Genomic DNA, 17,694 nt, shown 5'->3' with positions numbered 1-17,694 from the left:
GCTTCTTTGGCGCTAATGACAATCATGGACCAAATAAAGTGTAATTTGTTTTGTGGTGATGCAGTTGCCATAGTAACAGGACAATGGCAGTAAATCCTTTGCCATCATCGAATCAAATCAAATTTTATTAGTCACATGCGCCGAATACAACAGGTGTAGACCTTAAGGTGAAATGCTTACTTACGAGCCCCTAACCAATAATGCAGTTTAAAAAAATATGGACAAGAATAAGAGATAAAAGTAACAAGTAATTAAAGAGCAGCAGTAAAATAACAATAGTGAGACTATATACAGGGGGGTACCGGTACAGATTCAATGTGCGGGGGCACCAGTTAGTTGAGGTAGTATGTACATGTAGGTAGACTTATTGAAGGGGGGGGGGGCAATGAAAATAGTCTGGGTAGCCATTTGATTAAATGTTCAGGAGTCTTATGACTTGGGGGTAGAAGCTGTTTAGAAGCCTCTTGGATCTAGACTTGGCGCTCCGGTACCCCTTACTGTGCGGTAGTTGAGAAAACAGTCTATGACTAGGGTGGCTGGAGTCATTGACAATTTTTAGGGCCTTCCTTCAACACCGCCTGGTAAAGAGGTTCTGGATGGCAGGAAGCTTGGCCCCAGTGATGTACTGGGCCGTTCGCACTACCCTCTGTAGTGCCTTGCGGTCGAAGGCCGAGCAGTTGCCATACCAGGGAGTGATGCAACCAGTCAGGATGCTCTCGATGGTGCAGCTGTAGAACATTTTGAGGATCTGAGGACCCATGCCAAATATTTTCAGTCTCCTGAGGGGGAATAGGTTTCATTGTGCCATCTTCACGACTGCCTTGGTGTGCTTAGACTATGTTAGTTTGTTGGTGATGTGGACACCAAGGAACTTGAAGCTCTCAACCTGCTCCACTGCAGCCCCGTTGATGAGAATGGGGCCATGCTTGGTCCTCTTTTTCCTGTAGTCCACAATCATCTCCTTTGTCTTGATCACGTTGAGGGAGAGGTTGTTGTCCTGGCACCACACGGCCAGGTCTCCGACCTCCTCTCTATAGGCTGTCTCGTCGTTGTCAGTGATCAGTCCTACCACTATTGTGTCATCGGCAAATTTGGTGTTTAGTCCCAGGGTCCTTAGCTTATTTATGAGCTTTGAGGGCACTATGGTGTTGAACACTGAGCTGTAGTCAATGAATAGCATTCTCACATAGGTGTTCCTTTTGTCCAGGTGGGAAAGGGCAGTGTGGAGTGCAATAGAGATTGCATCATCTGTGGATCTGTTAGGGCGGTATGCAAATTGGAGTGGGTCTAAGGTTTCTGGGATAATCGTGTTGATGTGAGCCATGACCAGCCTTTCAAAGCACTTCATGGCTACAGATGTGAGTGATACAGGTCGGTAGTCATTTAGGCAGGTTACCTTAGTGTTCTTGGGAACAGGCACTATGGTGGTCTGCTTAAAACACGTTGGTATTACAGACTCGGACAGGGGGAGGTTGAAAATGTCAATGAAGACACTTGCCAGTTGGTCACCGCATGCTCGAAGTACACGTCCTGGTGCTCTCATGCATGTTTAAGTGTTATTTGCCTCGAAGCAAGCATAGAAGTAGTTTAGATCGTCTGGTAGGCTTGTGTCACTGGGCAGCTCTCGGCTGTGCTTCCCTTTGTAGTCTGTAATGGTTTGCAAGCCCTGCCACATCCGATGAGCGTCAGATCCGGTGTAGTATAATTCAATCTTAGTCCTGTATTGACGCTTTGCCTGTTTGATGGTTCGTCGGAGGGCATATCGGGATTTCTTATAAGCTTCCGGGTTAAAGTCACGCTCCTTGAAAGCGGCAGCTCTAGCCTTTAGCTCAGTGCGAATGTGGCCTGTAATCCATGGCTTCTGGTTGGGGTATGTACGTACGTTCACTGTGGGGACGACGTCATTGATGCACTTATTGATGAAGCCAATGACTGATGTGGTGTACTCCTTTTTTTATTTAACCTTAATTTAACTAGGGAAGTCAGTTAGAACAAATTCTTATATACAATGACGACCTAGGAACAGTGGGTTAACTGCCTTGTTCAGGGGCAGAATGACAGATTTTTACCTTGTCAGCTCAGTGATTCGATCTAGCAAATTTTTGGTTACTGGCCCAATGCTCTCACCACTAGGCTACCTGCCGCCACAATGCCATCGCAGGGATCCCGGAACATATTCCAGTCTGTGCAAGCAAAACAGTCCTGTAGCTTAGCATCTACTTCATCTGACCACTTTATTGATCTAGTCACTGGTGCTTCCTGCTTCAATTTTTGCTTGAAAGCAGGAAGATAGAATTATGGTCAGATTTGCCAAATGGAGGGCGAGGGAGAGCTTTGTACGCATCTGTGTGTGTGGAATATAGGTGGTCCAGAGTTTTTCTCCCTCTAGTTGCACATTTAACATGCTGATAGAAATTTGGCAAAACTGATTTAAGTTTCCCTGCATTAAAGTCCACGGCTACTAGGAGCGTCGCCTCTGGGTGAGCGTTTTCTTGTGGCGGAATACAGCTCATTCAATGCTGTCTTAGTGCCACCCTCTGACTGTGGTGGTATGTAAACAACTACGAAAAATACATATAAACTCTCTAGGTAGATAGTGTGGTCTACAGCTTATCATGAGATAGAGGTAGAGAATTAATTTAACACACCTGGTGTCCCAGATCTTAAATCAGTTTTTTTATTTTAGAAATTGTGTGGCCGACACCCCGCAGACTTTACTGGTAGCAGGAGATTGAAGAAATGATTACTAGACAATCGTCCTCCCATCAATAAGACCAAATTAATAATTTTCTTACTCATTTTGTGTTCATGTATGAGCAATGAGCATGTGAGTGATCAAGCCATGACTCAACCATTTCACATTTTTCTTCATATACTTTATTCAGAAAGGGAGTATAACCAAGCAGTCATTTTACATTTGATTTATTTCTTGTTTCAGCTCAGTTTGCATACAAAACTAGCTGAGCTCAAAACGCAGCTTTAACATTTGTAGTTTAATGGCATTTGTTCATCTTTCAGAGCCTCGAAACAAGGTACTCTTTCTGCAGAAGGATAAGGCAGCAAGTAAAAGATGAGATAGAGGGGAATCTCAGCAAGACTGCAAGGATGATGATGGTCTCTGAAAAGCTGTACAAATACTGAACATGTTTTCAGTGCAACTAAAGCATCCAGAAATGTGCCTTTTAGTTGATACCATTCAGGTTCTCTAGGAGCACAACCCTGCATTATACTCAAGGAAAAAGCAACGCGTATAAAAATAATAATAATTAAGCTTTTCTGGTCTAGTGTATCCAACACCACCTCACTACTAGGTTGTTACATTGGTATGTGTGTAAAACCCAGCTCAGTGGAAAAGGTAGAGCAGAATGATCTTCCATATAGAAACCTGTTCCCTGGAAAGCAAGCGCTTGTGGGGTTTAGACTTGGTTCAAGTGCAATATCAACTGTTGAAGTGATTCACTAGTCAGATGACAAGGTAGCTACAGTAGAAGCGCTTAAAACAGTCCTTTCCTATATTCACTTACACAGGAACTGTCACTTTAATGCCCCCAGCAACATTGACGTAAACACAGAAGATTAGGAAGGCACCTACAAGCCAAGAGGATCAGCATGTACACTGAAAGTATATAGACCTACCCCTGCTACAACGGGTTATGGAACCAGTAAGGCATGCTTCAGAAAACTGCATGATTATTAACTCAAGCTACAGGGAATGTGTTTCAGGAAATAAATACAGAGAGCGAAGGATGGGTTTCATACAAAAACAGGGATAAGAAGGTATAATTGTGAGAGACTGGAAACCTGCAGTGACCAGCTACATTTCAGCAACAGTTATTTTTTGGGGGTTTCTACTTTTACCCACGTTTACTGTGCTTTACATTTACAAATAGTATTTTTCATTTCTTGAACTAAGGCCATCATCAAGAACAACACACCAATATCAAAGAAGTCTGTCGGTCCACTGTTAACAACCCACTCTACTAGCAGTCCCTTAAGCATCTTAAAACAATTCCGTATGTTTGCTTAGAAATCCAACCCCGGGCCCTTAAAACTCATTAAGGTGCAACATCCCATGCAAATGCATACAGTTTTCATTCCAAACCTCATCATCCCCCCAGAAAATCTACAAAGCTTTATCGAGGCTTCATCAGTGCTACAGTTACGATTTCCTGGTGGGGAGGGGCCAGGGGGAAGCCTGTTCTGTAGTTCCACTGGGGTGGTTGAGTTGATTGTATGGCGTTGTAGCTGTAACAGGCCTGCGGTAGAGCGGACCAAGGGGGTGGTGATGGGAAAGTTAGTGTGTGGAGGACACCGGGAGTTGGAGTTGGGAGAGAGCAGCAGATGTGTGGTGATCTGAGGGGAGCTTGAGGTAGAAGTTGCCACTAACCACAAGTCTAGGACCAGATCACCCTACCCTTAGACCTACAGTTAACCATTAGGGGATGACACTAATATCTAACCCCGGACCTGTGGTTAGGGTCAACTTCTAACCACGCCTGGAGAGGAGATGGAGAGGGGACAGAGAGACAAGGCCAGTCCTCTTTATAGAACGGTACTCTCTGTGTCCAGCTCTGAGTCTTTGGGCTGGGGCACGGACGTCATGGAGGGGGCAGTCACTGGCTGCTGGTCCACAGCAAACTCAGGGACGAAGGCTCGGGTCAATCCTTTGAGAGACAGGGCTGGGTCTGGACAGGACAGAGAAATGTTAGTTAGCTGACTGAGGAGTTCATGTTAAAAGTCTGCTAAGCTGTAGTAGTTTCTTGAGAGACTATAAAATTACTCACTTATTCTTTAGCTAAATATTGTGGATTAACTAAGTAAAAATACTAAGAATTCAATTAATAGAAATGCCTAAAGGAGAAAACAAAAGTGGATTTTAGAATCAAATGGTGACTTGTGTTCAATGTTAGTTTGTTTTGGCAAGGATGGTTGACATGCTTAAAAAGACAAGCATAATGCAAAATGAACCTCCAGTAGAGACAATCACTCCCCCCATGCTACTACCTTCAGTACCATCATCTGAAGGATCTGACATCCAAACAGTTGTTTCAACCGATGCAATCTATTACCATTTTCCATTGGCTTAAAGATAAAAACAGGAAAATAGCAGTGCACCATCAAGTAGCGTTAAGTGCCAGCCACGCTACGTAGCATATCAGAGATGCTGAGACAACAGATTTATTCTTAAACAGAGTCATGCTAATGCTATCCACATTCCATCATAAAGGCAAATAACGCAGCCCCCTCTATTGAAAACCACATCACTGCCATCATGAGCACGGAGTTAAAGAGAGCGTCACAATGCATCCATGGCTTGCACCTTAAGTACAATCCTAATCCATGCATAGCAGAACACTAAAACACACATAAGTTAGGCGTTAGGCATGCAGTTTGTTTAGCCTAAAGTGAATATGTATGAAAGTCTATGATCATGCTTAATATTCTGATGTACAATAGTATAGGCCAAGACAAGGAGCAGGCCATTATGGGGACAAGTCTTCCACTCAAGATGACAACAATGTCTTAACAAAAAAAAAAACATTTCCAGAGGGCGAACAAATGCAATTTAACGGTTTGCAAAAGACATCCTGACACAATCAAGCAAATTCATAAAGTTTCTATTCTGCCAATTCCACGAATCAAATTATTTTTTAGTTTCCGGTATGCTTTCATCATTTACAGACCAACCATTAGAGATGTCCTTTGCAAATTCCACATCAAAATGTTACTGATATTTAAATGATTTAATAATGAAGGTTGAACGTCATGATGATTCACAATCAATGGGAACAATTGTAACAGCAGGCACAAGTGGCATGTTTCTACAGTATGATGTGGTAATGGAGTAATGCCAATACAGATGGAGTGCAGGAGCTGCAAAATGCAAGTATCACCTGATAAACCTTTCATAAAGGCTCCTGAACCTGTGGACACAGGACTTTTAGATAAAACATTGTCAATATACTGTCAACACTAGAGGAAAAGGAGGTACTGAATACTGAACCAATACTATAAACTGAAAGAAGGGATTGTTGTGATATGTCTGTTCATAGATTATTGTGAATGTATTTATGTGGCGTGTTGCCAAATGAATCTCCCTTCATGGGACAATAACACGTCACTTGACTGGACTCACCCATGATTTTGTAGGCTGTGCTGCAGATCCCGTTGGTATCGTTTCCCTGTGTTGGGGGCTGAGGGGGCGGAGGGATGTTGGGCCTGTTTCTGGGTTTGGGGACGGGGCGCGGCCGGGGGAGGGAGCCTGACTGGAAGGGAGAGGGGGAGCCAGGATGGGCACCGGGTATGTCCTGGAGGGTGATGGAGGGTGGAGGGGTGTCAGGCGGGGTGGGGGTGTCTGGAGGAGACTGGTCCACCCCCGGGTAGTCTCCTGCAGGCTGGCTGAGGGCCCTAGGTTGGGGCGGGGGACTGACCTGTGAAGGTGTGGGGGGCTGTGGGGGCGGGTGGTTGGGGGCCTGGATGGGGGGCTGGTTGCTAGATTGGCGGCGGGGAGTGGTAGAGGGCTGGGAGATGGGGGAGGTAGGGGAGTGGCTTGAGGAGGAGAGGGGTCTTGGAGAGGGGGTGAGGGACTGGCCCTGGCCTGAGAAGGGGTGGTGGTTGGTAGGGTTACTGGGCTGGCCTGAAGGGGGGTTGAGCGGCTTGGGAGGGGCAGGGGCCGGCTTCTTTGTACCTGGATAGTGGAGAGAGGTGGACTTCAGAAAGGATCTTATGTCTACATATACTTTATTTTAGGCTACTCTCCGTCTAACAGGGGAGCTACACTGGGGCGTCACAAAAACAGTGGGTTTTCAGCTGCTACACTGGACTGGTTAACTATAGCCAGGCTGAGCAGAGCCCAAGCCACTTTCTGTAGTGTTCTCTGGCATGAGGCGCGCGTTAAATTCCTAAAAATAGAACCAGAGCGCCATTTTACGCTAAGCAGCGCAGGCCTCTTAAAGATCTGTGTTTCTTACACAGGTTTCATTCAAATGAATAGGAGTGTCTTACACTCTGCAACAGTTACAATTCCAGTGTAGCATGCTCGTAAATCTATGTCAAATGTAACAATATAACTGCTAGTGGAAATTACCTTGTAATAAGAGGCTTACTATTGAAAAAGAAAAGAATAGGTTCTTGATAAAAATGCCCTCATGATACCATTATGCATATAGCTCCAAATAAATGTCAAACAACCTAATAAAGCTAAGCTGAATTGCTTTAAGGAGTGTCTCACCTCTGCGCATCATGTGTGGACTGGGCCCCATGGATCCAGCCCCAGGGCCTCCCACTCCCAGCTGTCCAGCTCCCCCTCCTCCGGCTGAGCTGGCCGTGCCAGGGTGCCCCCCACCTGAACCGTTCCTCTGGTGGAGGGTCGGGGTGGAAGTGGGTTCACGCTTTGGGTTGCTTAACAGACAGACAGAGGTCCTAATTTTAAGTACAACACTCAGATTTTAGCGTAGTGCTATGAAAATGTCCATCACATTGAAGGCCTGTTCTGTGAGATTTTTGTCCTTAACTGCACTGGGCGGTGTCTTCGGTTTACCTTTTATATTCTGTCCAATGGCTCAATAGAACAGTCAAACTGAGATTGAATGGAAACCTTTCATAAACGGATTCAAAAACATCCTTTAAAAGCTACGTAAGCTCAATGAGAGGACAGAACTAATGGTCAAACAACATTTCTGCTGATTCATGTGTTCTAGCCTGAGAGCAGAGGCGTGAGGAGGGCCCTCTGAGGATGGCTGGCTCACACCAACCATTGTTGTAGAGCCAGTGGTCTGAACTGAGATGTACCCACAGTGTTATTATAATGATTACTTGTTAATTGTTTGAGGAAAATGCAGTTAGACAGCGAGAGAAAAACTCTAGGAAAATAATGCGTGAGAAACCCATGCGGTCACTTCAACATTTTCTATGCTCTGTAATCATTTTCCATTCAAAAATTACATTCAAATTACCATGAAACGCATCTATTTGTAGAAGAGCAGCGACATCACCATAAAAAGTGCACACACACTTATCAGCAAATGATCATCAAAAGGTTGCAGGCAAAAGGGTATTTCCTTCCCATGCAGTGGAGTGGCATGCGTGTCTGTGCTCCCCAGTGCACTACACACCCTTACCTGAGTTCCTCAGCGGTAGTAGCGAGAAGCTGCTGCGCTGCCACCAGGGCAGCCATACCCAGTGCCAGGCTAGGCTGGCAGCCCTCCAACGCCATGCCCCCCGGTGGGGCCTGGAGCTCAGCCACGCACCCTGTGACCTGCCCAGGCCCTGGGGCCTCCACCGGGGGTAAGGGGGGCTGGAAGGCGGGTGAAGCATGCTGCTTTCTACCTAAGGTGTTGCTGCCTCTACGGGGGATGGTGTTATGGTCCGACAGTTTGTTAGCAAAACTACAGAGAGGAGAGAGGACAGACAGACGGCAGAGCCACGTTGAGAAAGAAACCCGGGCGACAGGACAGAATCCCCAAGTCCCAGAGTAGAGAGAGAGGGGAGAGAAAGAGAGCGACAGATACTCCACACCAAATAGTCAAAAGGGATGTTATGTAGATTTGTAGTCTAAATTCACAAAGATAAAACTAGAAGCAACTAGAAGCCTATAGCACTTAAGACATCGAAAAATACATTTAAAAAAAGACCCGCATGTAAGTAGTGATAATCAGAGCTCCCAATCAAACCGTAAATTAATATATTATTGGTTGAGTTATACAAGTGAAAATCCTTTAGATTTAAATAGCATATCCTCAGCTCAGAACACTGGCAGGTATAGGATCCGTCTCTGACCTTTCACCCCATGGCAGTTCAAAGTAGAGGAATGGCGCTAGTGGTGATTGGGTGCTGCTGTCTGATGGTAATTGACCGTTAATTAACACATTTAGCATCTCCTGGCTTCCACACACAGCCTACAAGCCACTGATGCAGACCTTAAGAACATCTACATTTTAAAACATCTAATAAATCCATGTAATATAGCCTAAACGTCACAATAAATCCATTATTTATTTTAGACAGGTATAAAGAAACATGATATGAACAAAATGTAGTGTATTTCAGTACAAGAGAATAGCATACTGAGTTGTCCTTATATTAGGTCCTGATCTGGCTATGCCATATGGCTGTGGGCTACACTAGTTCATTTAGCAGACAAGATTTGCTTAGAATTCCGTGCCATTATTTTATAGTATGAAGAATACAATGGAATAAAATATAAATGATAGTTTCTCCAAACGATCTGAGGGAGTGCGTTGAGCAGTTAACAAAGAAACATGTACTCCAATATGCTTAATTTAGAGTTATTCATGTAATGTTGGGCTATATGTTTATACATTCTAAGGCTGCATGATGTTTATACATTCTAAGGCTGCATGATGTTTATACATTCTAAGGCTGCATGATGCGACTAATGACTTGAAAAGTTGCATGAAAGGCATGAGCTTTGCTGTGTTTTTTGCGCAGGTTGTACACACTTCATCAGTCTCTCCTTCCCAATTTGACAAGCACTTGATAATGCCTTGAATTTCCCGGCGGCATCCCCTTTGTGTGGCCGTAATGCCCCCTAAAAATATCCATGCCTTTTGCGGCCAGTGGCCGTTGTGCCCTTGGGCTGAATATAATCATTATGATTCACTTTTCTCTGCGTGCTGCTTACTCCGAATCACCTCTCACTCACATGGCTCTCTGTCACGTGATCGGGTCTTTCTCACAGGCTACAAGTGAAGACGGACATCGGGGACGCAACTGCGCGCGTCCTTATCCAATTCTGACGTGCATATTGAAGATATTGGAAGAACTGTCCACATTTACTTTTTGTCAGCCAACAAGATGAGTAGGCCTAACGAACAGCAAAAGCACTAACCTACGTCAATCTACTATCCCCCATAGTACAAAAGTTGACCTATTCTATTCGAGAAATAAATATTCCAAACATTGTCTGGGACAGTTGTGGGATGCGATAGACCCAAATGAATACAACCACTAGCATCAAAAATGTGGCTGACGCAACAGATCACAACATTTAGCTAAAAATGTTGATAGCCTAATAGTTTATTTATTCACATTATAAGCGCAGCAATGCGCACACGGCAGTCGGCTATAAGCGTGAATGTTCCATTAGCATAAAAACACCATTATCAAAAGTGACCGCAAATGCGATTATGCATGTTATGCTTTTATTATAAAAAGGTGCATTTATGGTGAAAATTTACTTACCCAAAATTGAAACTCACGTGCTGCATATGTAGGCTCTACACCCTGTTGTTATTTGGCCACTTTAGTTGTGATTCAAACCTTATTAAAACATATAGGCCTATGGGCCTACATGAGGTGTGCGACGATGATATGAAAGTCGCAACAAAAAAAGGTATACATCGTTTCTTGCCTGCGCTGGGCATCATTCACAAGTGATAGTGTGATGGGTGAAAATATTAGCCTATTGTTGATTTCATCTTGTCTTTACATATACTAAATAATAAATGTGTGTGAAATTTGTTTTGATTTAGAATGGACCATTACAATGCACCTGTCTTGAAATAGGGGCAGCGGGAAAAAAAATAAATGTCATCTATGCACTTAAATAGCGAATGGAGGATGCTTTTCCCCGTGTTTAATTTTCGTGCCAGCCATGTAGGCTATACATGGCTGTTGTAAAGAGAAACAATGTGTTTAACATTAGGAAAGTTGAGAAATAAATATAGTAGCCTATAGAAAGCTGATGGGTTCCTCCTCTTTTAAGAGACAATCACTCTGTTTTCTCAAGCAATTACATGGCCTATCGAAATGTTGCGCAACATGAGCTCATGGGCTCTCATGAAGTGTTTGATTAGATTTACAAAGACATTTGCATTGATGTCAGAGTGATTAGAGACAATAGAGTGCTGAGTACCAGGCAGTTAGCAAGTTTGGTAGACTACTAATGACCAGCAGCAGCATCAGAGCTTGGAGAAGCTTAATTACCGAGACTAAATGGTCACGTGGAATTTGACTGCCTTCATGACTGGTGACCGCCGGTGTGGCGGTAATACAGTCACCGTAACAGCCCTAGCTACTGTTGGTGGTTACCTGTCCTTGCGAGGGTTATCGTTCTCTGGCCCCACCATACTACCAGGCCTCTTCCTCTCGATGGTGGAACAGTCGTACTCCATCGAGTGGTTGGAAGGAGGGGTGGGCATGGCGAACATCCCCGATACATTAAACTCCACATCTGTGCAAAGGCGGAGAACAGGCAAGTAGAATTCCTTTAGGCGCCATTTAAAAACAAAACAGATCTATCTTTTTGAGTAGGCTGGGAATCAGATTTATACCACTGAAAGAGCAAATCTGATGACATTCCCGTTTCAATTGTTCATGATCCTGTACACAGGAGACTAAGTTCTCCCTCCTGAGGACCCGGTCAAAGGTCATGTATACATACCCTCAGGGAAGAACCAGTCAGCGTGCTGTATGATGGGTTCTATGATGGTCACCACGTGAACAGAGGTAGCAGCAGCCATCTCAGCTAGAGTGCTGCAGGCATACAGAGGAGAGCAGACATGTTATAAACAAACATTAGTTTTTCAGTTTGAAAAGTAAGTTACTCCCCCTTTCTCACCCCTCTGTTTTGGCCCACAGCATGTTTGGTCCCAGTACAATGGCGATGTTGCTAGGAGTCATCTTGTTGACCTCACTGTCCTGAGCCAGCTTGGATAGGAACTTCACCAGATACCTACGACACAGAGACGGGCACAGTTAAGGCAAAACATTAGATGCTAAGAAACAGGGTAGCATATCTTCATAATACATACATCTTTGTTGTGAAGCAAAGTTGTGTGAACCAGTCCATCTGTTACCCACCTTAGGTTGGCTTTGTTGTTCTTCGGTAGTTGATCACACACAACCCATAGGGCCTGCAGACGCTTGTCTGGCTCTGAAACGCTGGGCAGAGAGACAGAGGGACAATCACGGACCTGTTTCATGGTTGCTCTAATTTCACTCCTTTTTTTATTTCATTTCATTTCTCATACTTCTCTTTTATTACTGCTCTACTTGGTTACACTTCCTTTTACAGCTATTGAAGACGGTGTGTGGTGGCTTACTTAGACGCCTGAATCCACTCGTCGTAAAGCTGGAAGCTCATCAGAGGTTCCGGCAGTTCTCTCAGGTAAGACTTCAGGGCTCCTGGAATGAAAGGACAGTTATGTGAGGAATGGTCTGACAGTCATTTCAGTTCTATTACTTGAAAACTCCTGCTGAAACATGTATAAAACGTGAGTAGGGGTTAGCACCGTACCAGCGACAGCGTGGGGGTCTGAGTAGAACTCCTCCAGCTGTGAGGTGGAACAGTCCAGAGCAGCCTTGAGCTTCTTCAGTTTAGAGGCCCCTGCTGCGATCCTAAACAGGCCCTGATACAACACAGACACGATTGATTTCACACAGACACACAGTCCGCAAACAATGCTTAAAGGATACATTTGCTTTTTACAACCAAATCTCTGTTTTATGTAAATGGCATGTCATAGAAGGGTCCAGACACTTTTTTGGCGATTTCACTTGATTAAAATAAATAAAATAATCATCCTCGTTGTGTAGTACAGGGGCTCTGAAAGAACATTAACAAGTGCTCCAAAAACACCCAAATACGTCCTTTAGAAACGGAAACGCTTTCAGTATAGTGATGCAGGTCTTTAGATGTTGTACACGTGAAATTGTGTCCTTCCAAACTTTATCCGCAATGTTATATTCCATTTTGTACGACTGGAGCAGTTAACCCTATACAGCTGTTCCATTGTGTAGCCTGCTGCTAGAACGGAGGGAGCGGTATTGTTCAAGTCGCCAAAACAATGTAACATAACGTTGCAGATACATTTCAGAATTACACAATTGCATGTCTACAACATTTAAACACTATACCCTATTGATCATGTATTTTTCCCGAGCCCCCATACTGCACAACGAGGAAGTGAATCGCTGGCTGGGTAAATAAAATAAAAATGAGTGAAATCGCAAAAACATAACATTAAATGGAAAATAGGGATTTGGTTGTTAAAAAGCGAAATTCTCCTTTAAATCACTACACAGACACCCAACCCTGTATTCATTCACACACACACACACACAAATGCAAACACACATCACTCACCTCTCTCACATGCGCGCGCGCACACACACACAAACACCTCCACTCTCTCTCTCCCAAACAAACAGTCCCTCTCTTCTCACCACACTGACTGTGTTGTGTTCACCCATAGAATGAACGGGAAGACAAACAATGTGCTGAGAACTAAAGACTGGGAGGAGTAAACACAGCTGATTTATTATGACCAACAAGATACTTTGCTGTATTCTAAAACTGTGCAAACACAAACATAGCATCCTAATAAATCGCAATTGCAGCATAATTGCTGACATTTCTAACAAGTGAAAAGAACTTAGAACATTGCAACAGATTTGAATGTTTTTGTCCCATCTCTCCTCATGTTCATTTTTGTAAACATTTCAAATTGATGGGTTCAATTATACGTAGGACCAGTTTATGTTTCGTATTTGGGTCCACTTTCGACAAAAATGCTCAATCCACTTCCTCCATCCTATTATTCCACCCATCCATAATTAGATTTCAGTCCTCAACTTACTATGATCCCCTCATTTCTCCCCCCCTCCATCTCCCTACCTCCTCCTTCATGCCAGTCTCCAGCAGCATCATGACGCAGGCCTCTAAGGGCAGAGCGATCTCTCTGCTGCTCCTCTTCAGATGCTCCTCCAACCCCGTCCCAAACGCTGGCTTCTCCGTCCACGAGTCTGAAGGGAGAGCGAGAGAGTGGTAGAGAGCGAGAATGGTAGCACTAAGCATGGTGGTAACAACACTAAAGTTGTTACGGGTCTGCAGCGAGAGAGGGCGGTAGGTAGTCACCCCAGGAAGAGCAGTGTGTGGATGAGAGGTTAGGAGGCCTGGGAATGGTCGATTTCTAGGTCAACAATGTCCCCTCTGGCCAACCATCAGTCACTCCCTCCTCCAATAAAGCTAGCTGTAACGAATAACCACATGGTCTCCATCCATGGTCTGTGTTCCCACTCTGTGGAAAGGAAAGCCCAGGTAGGTCTGACGTGAGCTTTAAAGTGTTCGACTTTGAGTCATCATATCCTACATGCTGAGAGCAAGGCTGTCTGATTTAGACCAAATGTGTTCGGTTTACTAGATAAAAACAAGCTAACAGGACACAGCTTTACAACCACAGAGAGGGAGAGAGGGAGGATGCCCATACTAAAAAGAGAGTGGAGACACCAAAATAAAATGTCTTCCCTGTAATCCTTTTCAATCCTACAGAAACAATAAGCAATTTTTCTATATTTGACAGTGCCTGCCAGTTGCATTCAGACATCATTGAGAATAATAAGCAATTACTTTGACTGAGAGATGGTTGATGTGGCATTTTAATATAGTTATAAGTGATTGAAATGGTCTAAGAAATAAACAAGAAGCAAACAGCTGTAGACTAGCTGGCAGGGGGAAATAAAGGAGACAAAGGAAAGATTCACCCATTTTGAATGTTATATCGTTTTTAGGCATCGCTAAACAATGTTCTATCGATTCTGGGGCTCATTCTGTTTTCATGTTATAAGAATTGATGGTTTTGGGTGGATGTTTCCTTTAAGACTTCAGCCTAATTTAACAATAACATCATAATATAGTGGACAGAGTTCCTGTATCACGCTCAGTTAAACCTTTATAAGCCTGAAGTAGAAAACAAAGAGCCTGTGGCTAGAGGGGGGTGGGGAGAGAAATCTTTTTTGGGAAGTACGTGAGGATTGTTCTGTACTAGAGGTCGACCGATTATGATTTTTCAACGCCAATAGTGATTATTGGAGGACCAGAAAAAGTCAATACCGATTAAATCGGCCGATATTATTTTTTATTTATTTATTTGTAATAATGACAATTACAACAATACTGAATGAACACTTATTTTAACTTAATATAATACAGGAATAAAATCAATTTAGCCTCAAATAAATAATGAAACATGTTCAATTTGGTTGAAATAATGCAAAAACAAAGTGTTGAAGAAGAAAGTAAAAGTGCAATATGTGCCATGTAAAAAAGCTAACGTTTAAGTTCCTTGCTCAGAACATATGAAAGCTGGTGGTTCCTTTTAACATGAGTCTTCAATATTCCCAGGTAAGAAGTTTTAGGTTGTAGTTATTATAGGACTATTTCTCTCTATACCATTTGTATTTCATATACCTTTGACTATTGGATGTTCTTATTGGCACTTTAGTACTGCCAATGTAACAGTATAGCTTCCGTCCCTCTCCTCGCCCCTACCTGGGCTCGAACCAGGAACACATCGACAACAGCCACCCTAGAAGCATCGTTACCCATCGCTCCACAAAAGCCGCGGCTCTTGCAGAGCAAGGGGAACAACTACTTCAAGGTCTCAGAGTGAGTGACGTCACCGATTGAAACGCTATTAGCGCGCACCCCGCTAACTAGCTAGCCATTTCATATCGGTTACACCAGCCTAATCTTGGGAGTTGAGAGGCTTGAAGTCATAAACAGCTCAATGCTTGAAGCACAGCGAAGAGCTGCTGGCAAATGCACAAAAGTGCTGTTTGAATGAATGCTTACGAGCCTGCTGCTGCCTACCACCGCTCAGTCAGACTGCTCTATCAAATCATAGACTTAATTATAACATAACACACAGAAATACGAGCCTTAGGTCATTAATATGGTCAAATCCGGAAACTATCATTTCGAAAACAAAACGTTTATTCTTTCAGTGAAATACGGAACCGTTCTGTATTTTATCTAACGGGTGGCATCCATAAGTCTAAATATTCCTGTTACATTGCACAACCTTCAATGTTATGTCGTAATTACGTAGAATTCTGGCAAATTAGTTCGCAACGAGCCAGGCGGCCCAAACTGTTGCATATACCCTGACTCTGTGTGCAATGAACGCAAGAGAAGTGACAATTTCCCTAGTTTAATATTGCCTGCTAACCTGGATTTCTTTTAACTAAATATGCAGGTTTAAAAAAATATACTTCTGTGTATTGATTTTAAGAAAGGCATTGATGTTTATGGTTAGGTACATTGGTGCAACGACAGTGCTTTTTTCGCAAATGTGCTTGTTAAATCACCCGTTTGGCAAAGTAGGCTGTGATTCGATGATAAATTAACAGGCACCGCATCTATTACATGCAACGCAGGACAAGCTAGATAAACGAGTAATATCATCAACCATGTGTAGTTAACTAGTGATTATGTTAAGATTGATAGTTTTTTATAAGATATGTTTAATGCTAGCTAGCACCTTACCTTGGCTCCTTGCTGCACTCGCATAACAGGTAGTCAGCCTGCCATGCAGGTTCCTCGTGGAGTGCAATGTAATCGGCCATGATCAGTGTCCAAAAATGCCGATTCCCGATTGTTATGAAAACATGAAATCGGCCCCAATTAAATTCGGTCGACCTCTAGTCTGTACAGTTCATTCGGAAAGTATTCTGACCCCTTTACTTTTTTCACATTGCTACATTTCAGCCTTATTCTAAAATAGATTTGTTTTTTTCCTCATCAATCTACACACAATACCCCATAATGACAAAGCGAAAACAGGTTAAGAAATATCTGCAAATGTATTAAAAAATTAAACTGAAATATTTTTTACGAAAGCATTCAGACCCTTTGCTATGAGACTCGAAATTGAGCTCAGGTGCGTCCTGTTTCCATTGATCATCCCTGAGATGTTTCTACAACTTGGAGTCCACCTGTGGTCAAATTAATTGATTGGACATGATTTAGAAAAGGCACACCTGTCTATATAAGGTCCCACAGTTGACAGTGCATGTCAGAGCAAAAACCAAGCCATGAGGTGGAAGGAATTGACCGTAGAGCTCCGAGACAGGATTGTGTTGATCTGGGGAAGGGTACCAAAACATTTCTGCAGCATTGAAGGTCCCCAAGAACACAGTGGCCTCCATTCTTACATGGAAGAAGTTTGGAACCACCAAAACTCTTCCTAGAGCTGGCCCCGCAGCCAAACTGAGCAATAGAGGGAGAAGGGCCTTTGTCAGGGACATGACCAAGAACCCGATGGTCACTGACAGAGCTCCAGACTTCCTCTGTGGAGATGGGAGAACCTTCCAGAAGGACAACCATCTTTGCAGCACTCCACCAATCAGGCCTTTATGTTAGAGTCACCAGACAGAAGCCACTCCTCAGTAAAAGGCCTCTCAGGACTCTCAGACCATGAGAAACAAGACTCTCTGGTCTGATGAAACCAAGATTGAATTCTTTGGCCTGAATGCCAAGCGTCACGTCTGGAGGAAACGTGGCACCATCCCTACGGTGAAGCATGGTGGCAGCATCATGCTGTGGGGATGTTTTTCAGCTGGAGGGACTGGGAGACTAGTCAGGATTGAGGGAAAGATGAATGGAGCAAAGTACAGAGAGCTCCTTGTTGAAAACCTGCTCCAGAGCGCTCAGGACCTCGGAAGGTGAACCTTCACCCAATTCTAACAGGACAAGGACCCTAAGCACACAGCCAAGACAACACAGGAATGGCTTCAGGACAAGTCTCTGAATGTCTTTGAGTGGACCAGCCAGAGCCCGGACTTGAACCCGATCGAACATCTCTGAAGAGACCTGAAAATAACTGTGCAGCAATGCTCCCCATCCAACCTGAAAGAGCTTGAGAGGATCTGCAGAGAGGAATGGGAGAAACT

At 43.8% G+C, this 17,694-nt stretch overlaps 1 protein-coding gene across 6 annotated transcripts in view; it reads right to left on the bottom strand.

Moving 5' to 3' along the window:
- Positions 1 to 2,854: 2,854 nt before the first annotated feature.
- The window catches only part of arhgap17a (Rho GTPase activating protein 17a), a 48,904-nt gene continuing 34,064 nt past the window's right edge, over positions 2,855 to 17,694 (bottom strand). For 2 of the 6 annotated variants that reach the window (XM_014179688.2, XM_014179686.2), the window contains 12 exons: positions 13,640 to 13,767; positions 12,260 to 12,371; positions 12,066 to 12,147; positions 11,824 to 11,904; positions 11,582 to 11,695; positions 11,405 to 11,496; positions 11,053 to 11,194; positions 8,121 to 8,387; positions 7,232 to 7,401; positions 6,137 to 6,688; positions 5,895 to 5,924; positions 2,855 to 4,685 (listed from right to left, as the gene is read on the bottom strand). In XM_014179688.2, the coding sequence (XP_014035163.1) occupies positions 4,543 to 4,685; positions 5,895 to 5,924; positions 6,137 to 6,688; positions 7,232 to 7,401; positions 8,121 to 8,387; positions 11,053 to 11,194; positions 11,405 to 11,496; positions 11,582 to 11,695; positions 11,824 to 11,904; positions 12,066 to 12,147; positions 12,260 to 12,371; positions 13,640 to 13,767 (1,913 nt within the window). In that variant the 3' untranslated portion in view covers positions 2,855 to 4,542. Of the gene's footprint in view, positions 4,686 to 5,894; positions 5,939 to 6,136; positions 6,689 to 7,231; positions 7,402 to 8,120; positions 8,388 to 11,052; positions 11,195 to 11,404; positions 11,497 to 11,581; positions 11,696 to 11,823; positions 11,905 to 12,065; positions 12,148 to 12,259; positions 12,372 to 13,639; positions 13,768 to 17,694 lie in introns of all 6 variants that reach the window. The other 4 variants (XM_045710435.1, XM_014179687.2, XM_014179689.2 and 1 more) reach the window with 3 other exon arrangements.

The sequence above is a fragment of the Salmo salar genome, chromosome ssa28, assembly GCF_905237065.1.
Source record: "Salmo salar chromosome ssa28, Ssal_v3.1, whole genome shotgun sequence".
Lineage (NCBI taxonomy): Eukaryota > Metazoa > Chordata > Actinopteri > Salmoniformes > Salmonidae > Salmo > Salmo salar.
This window is presented reverse-complemented; position numbering and strand designations above follow the sequence as displayed.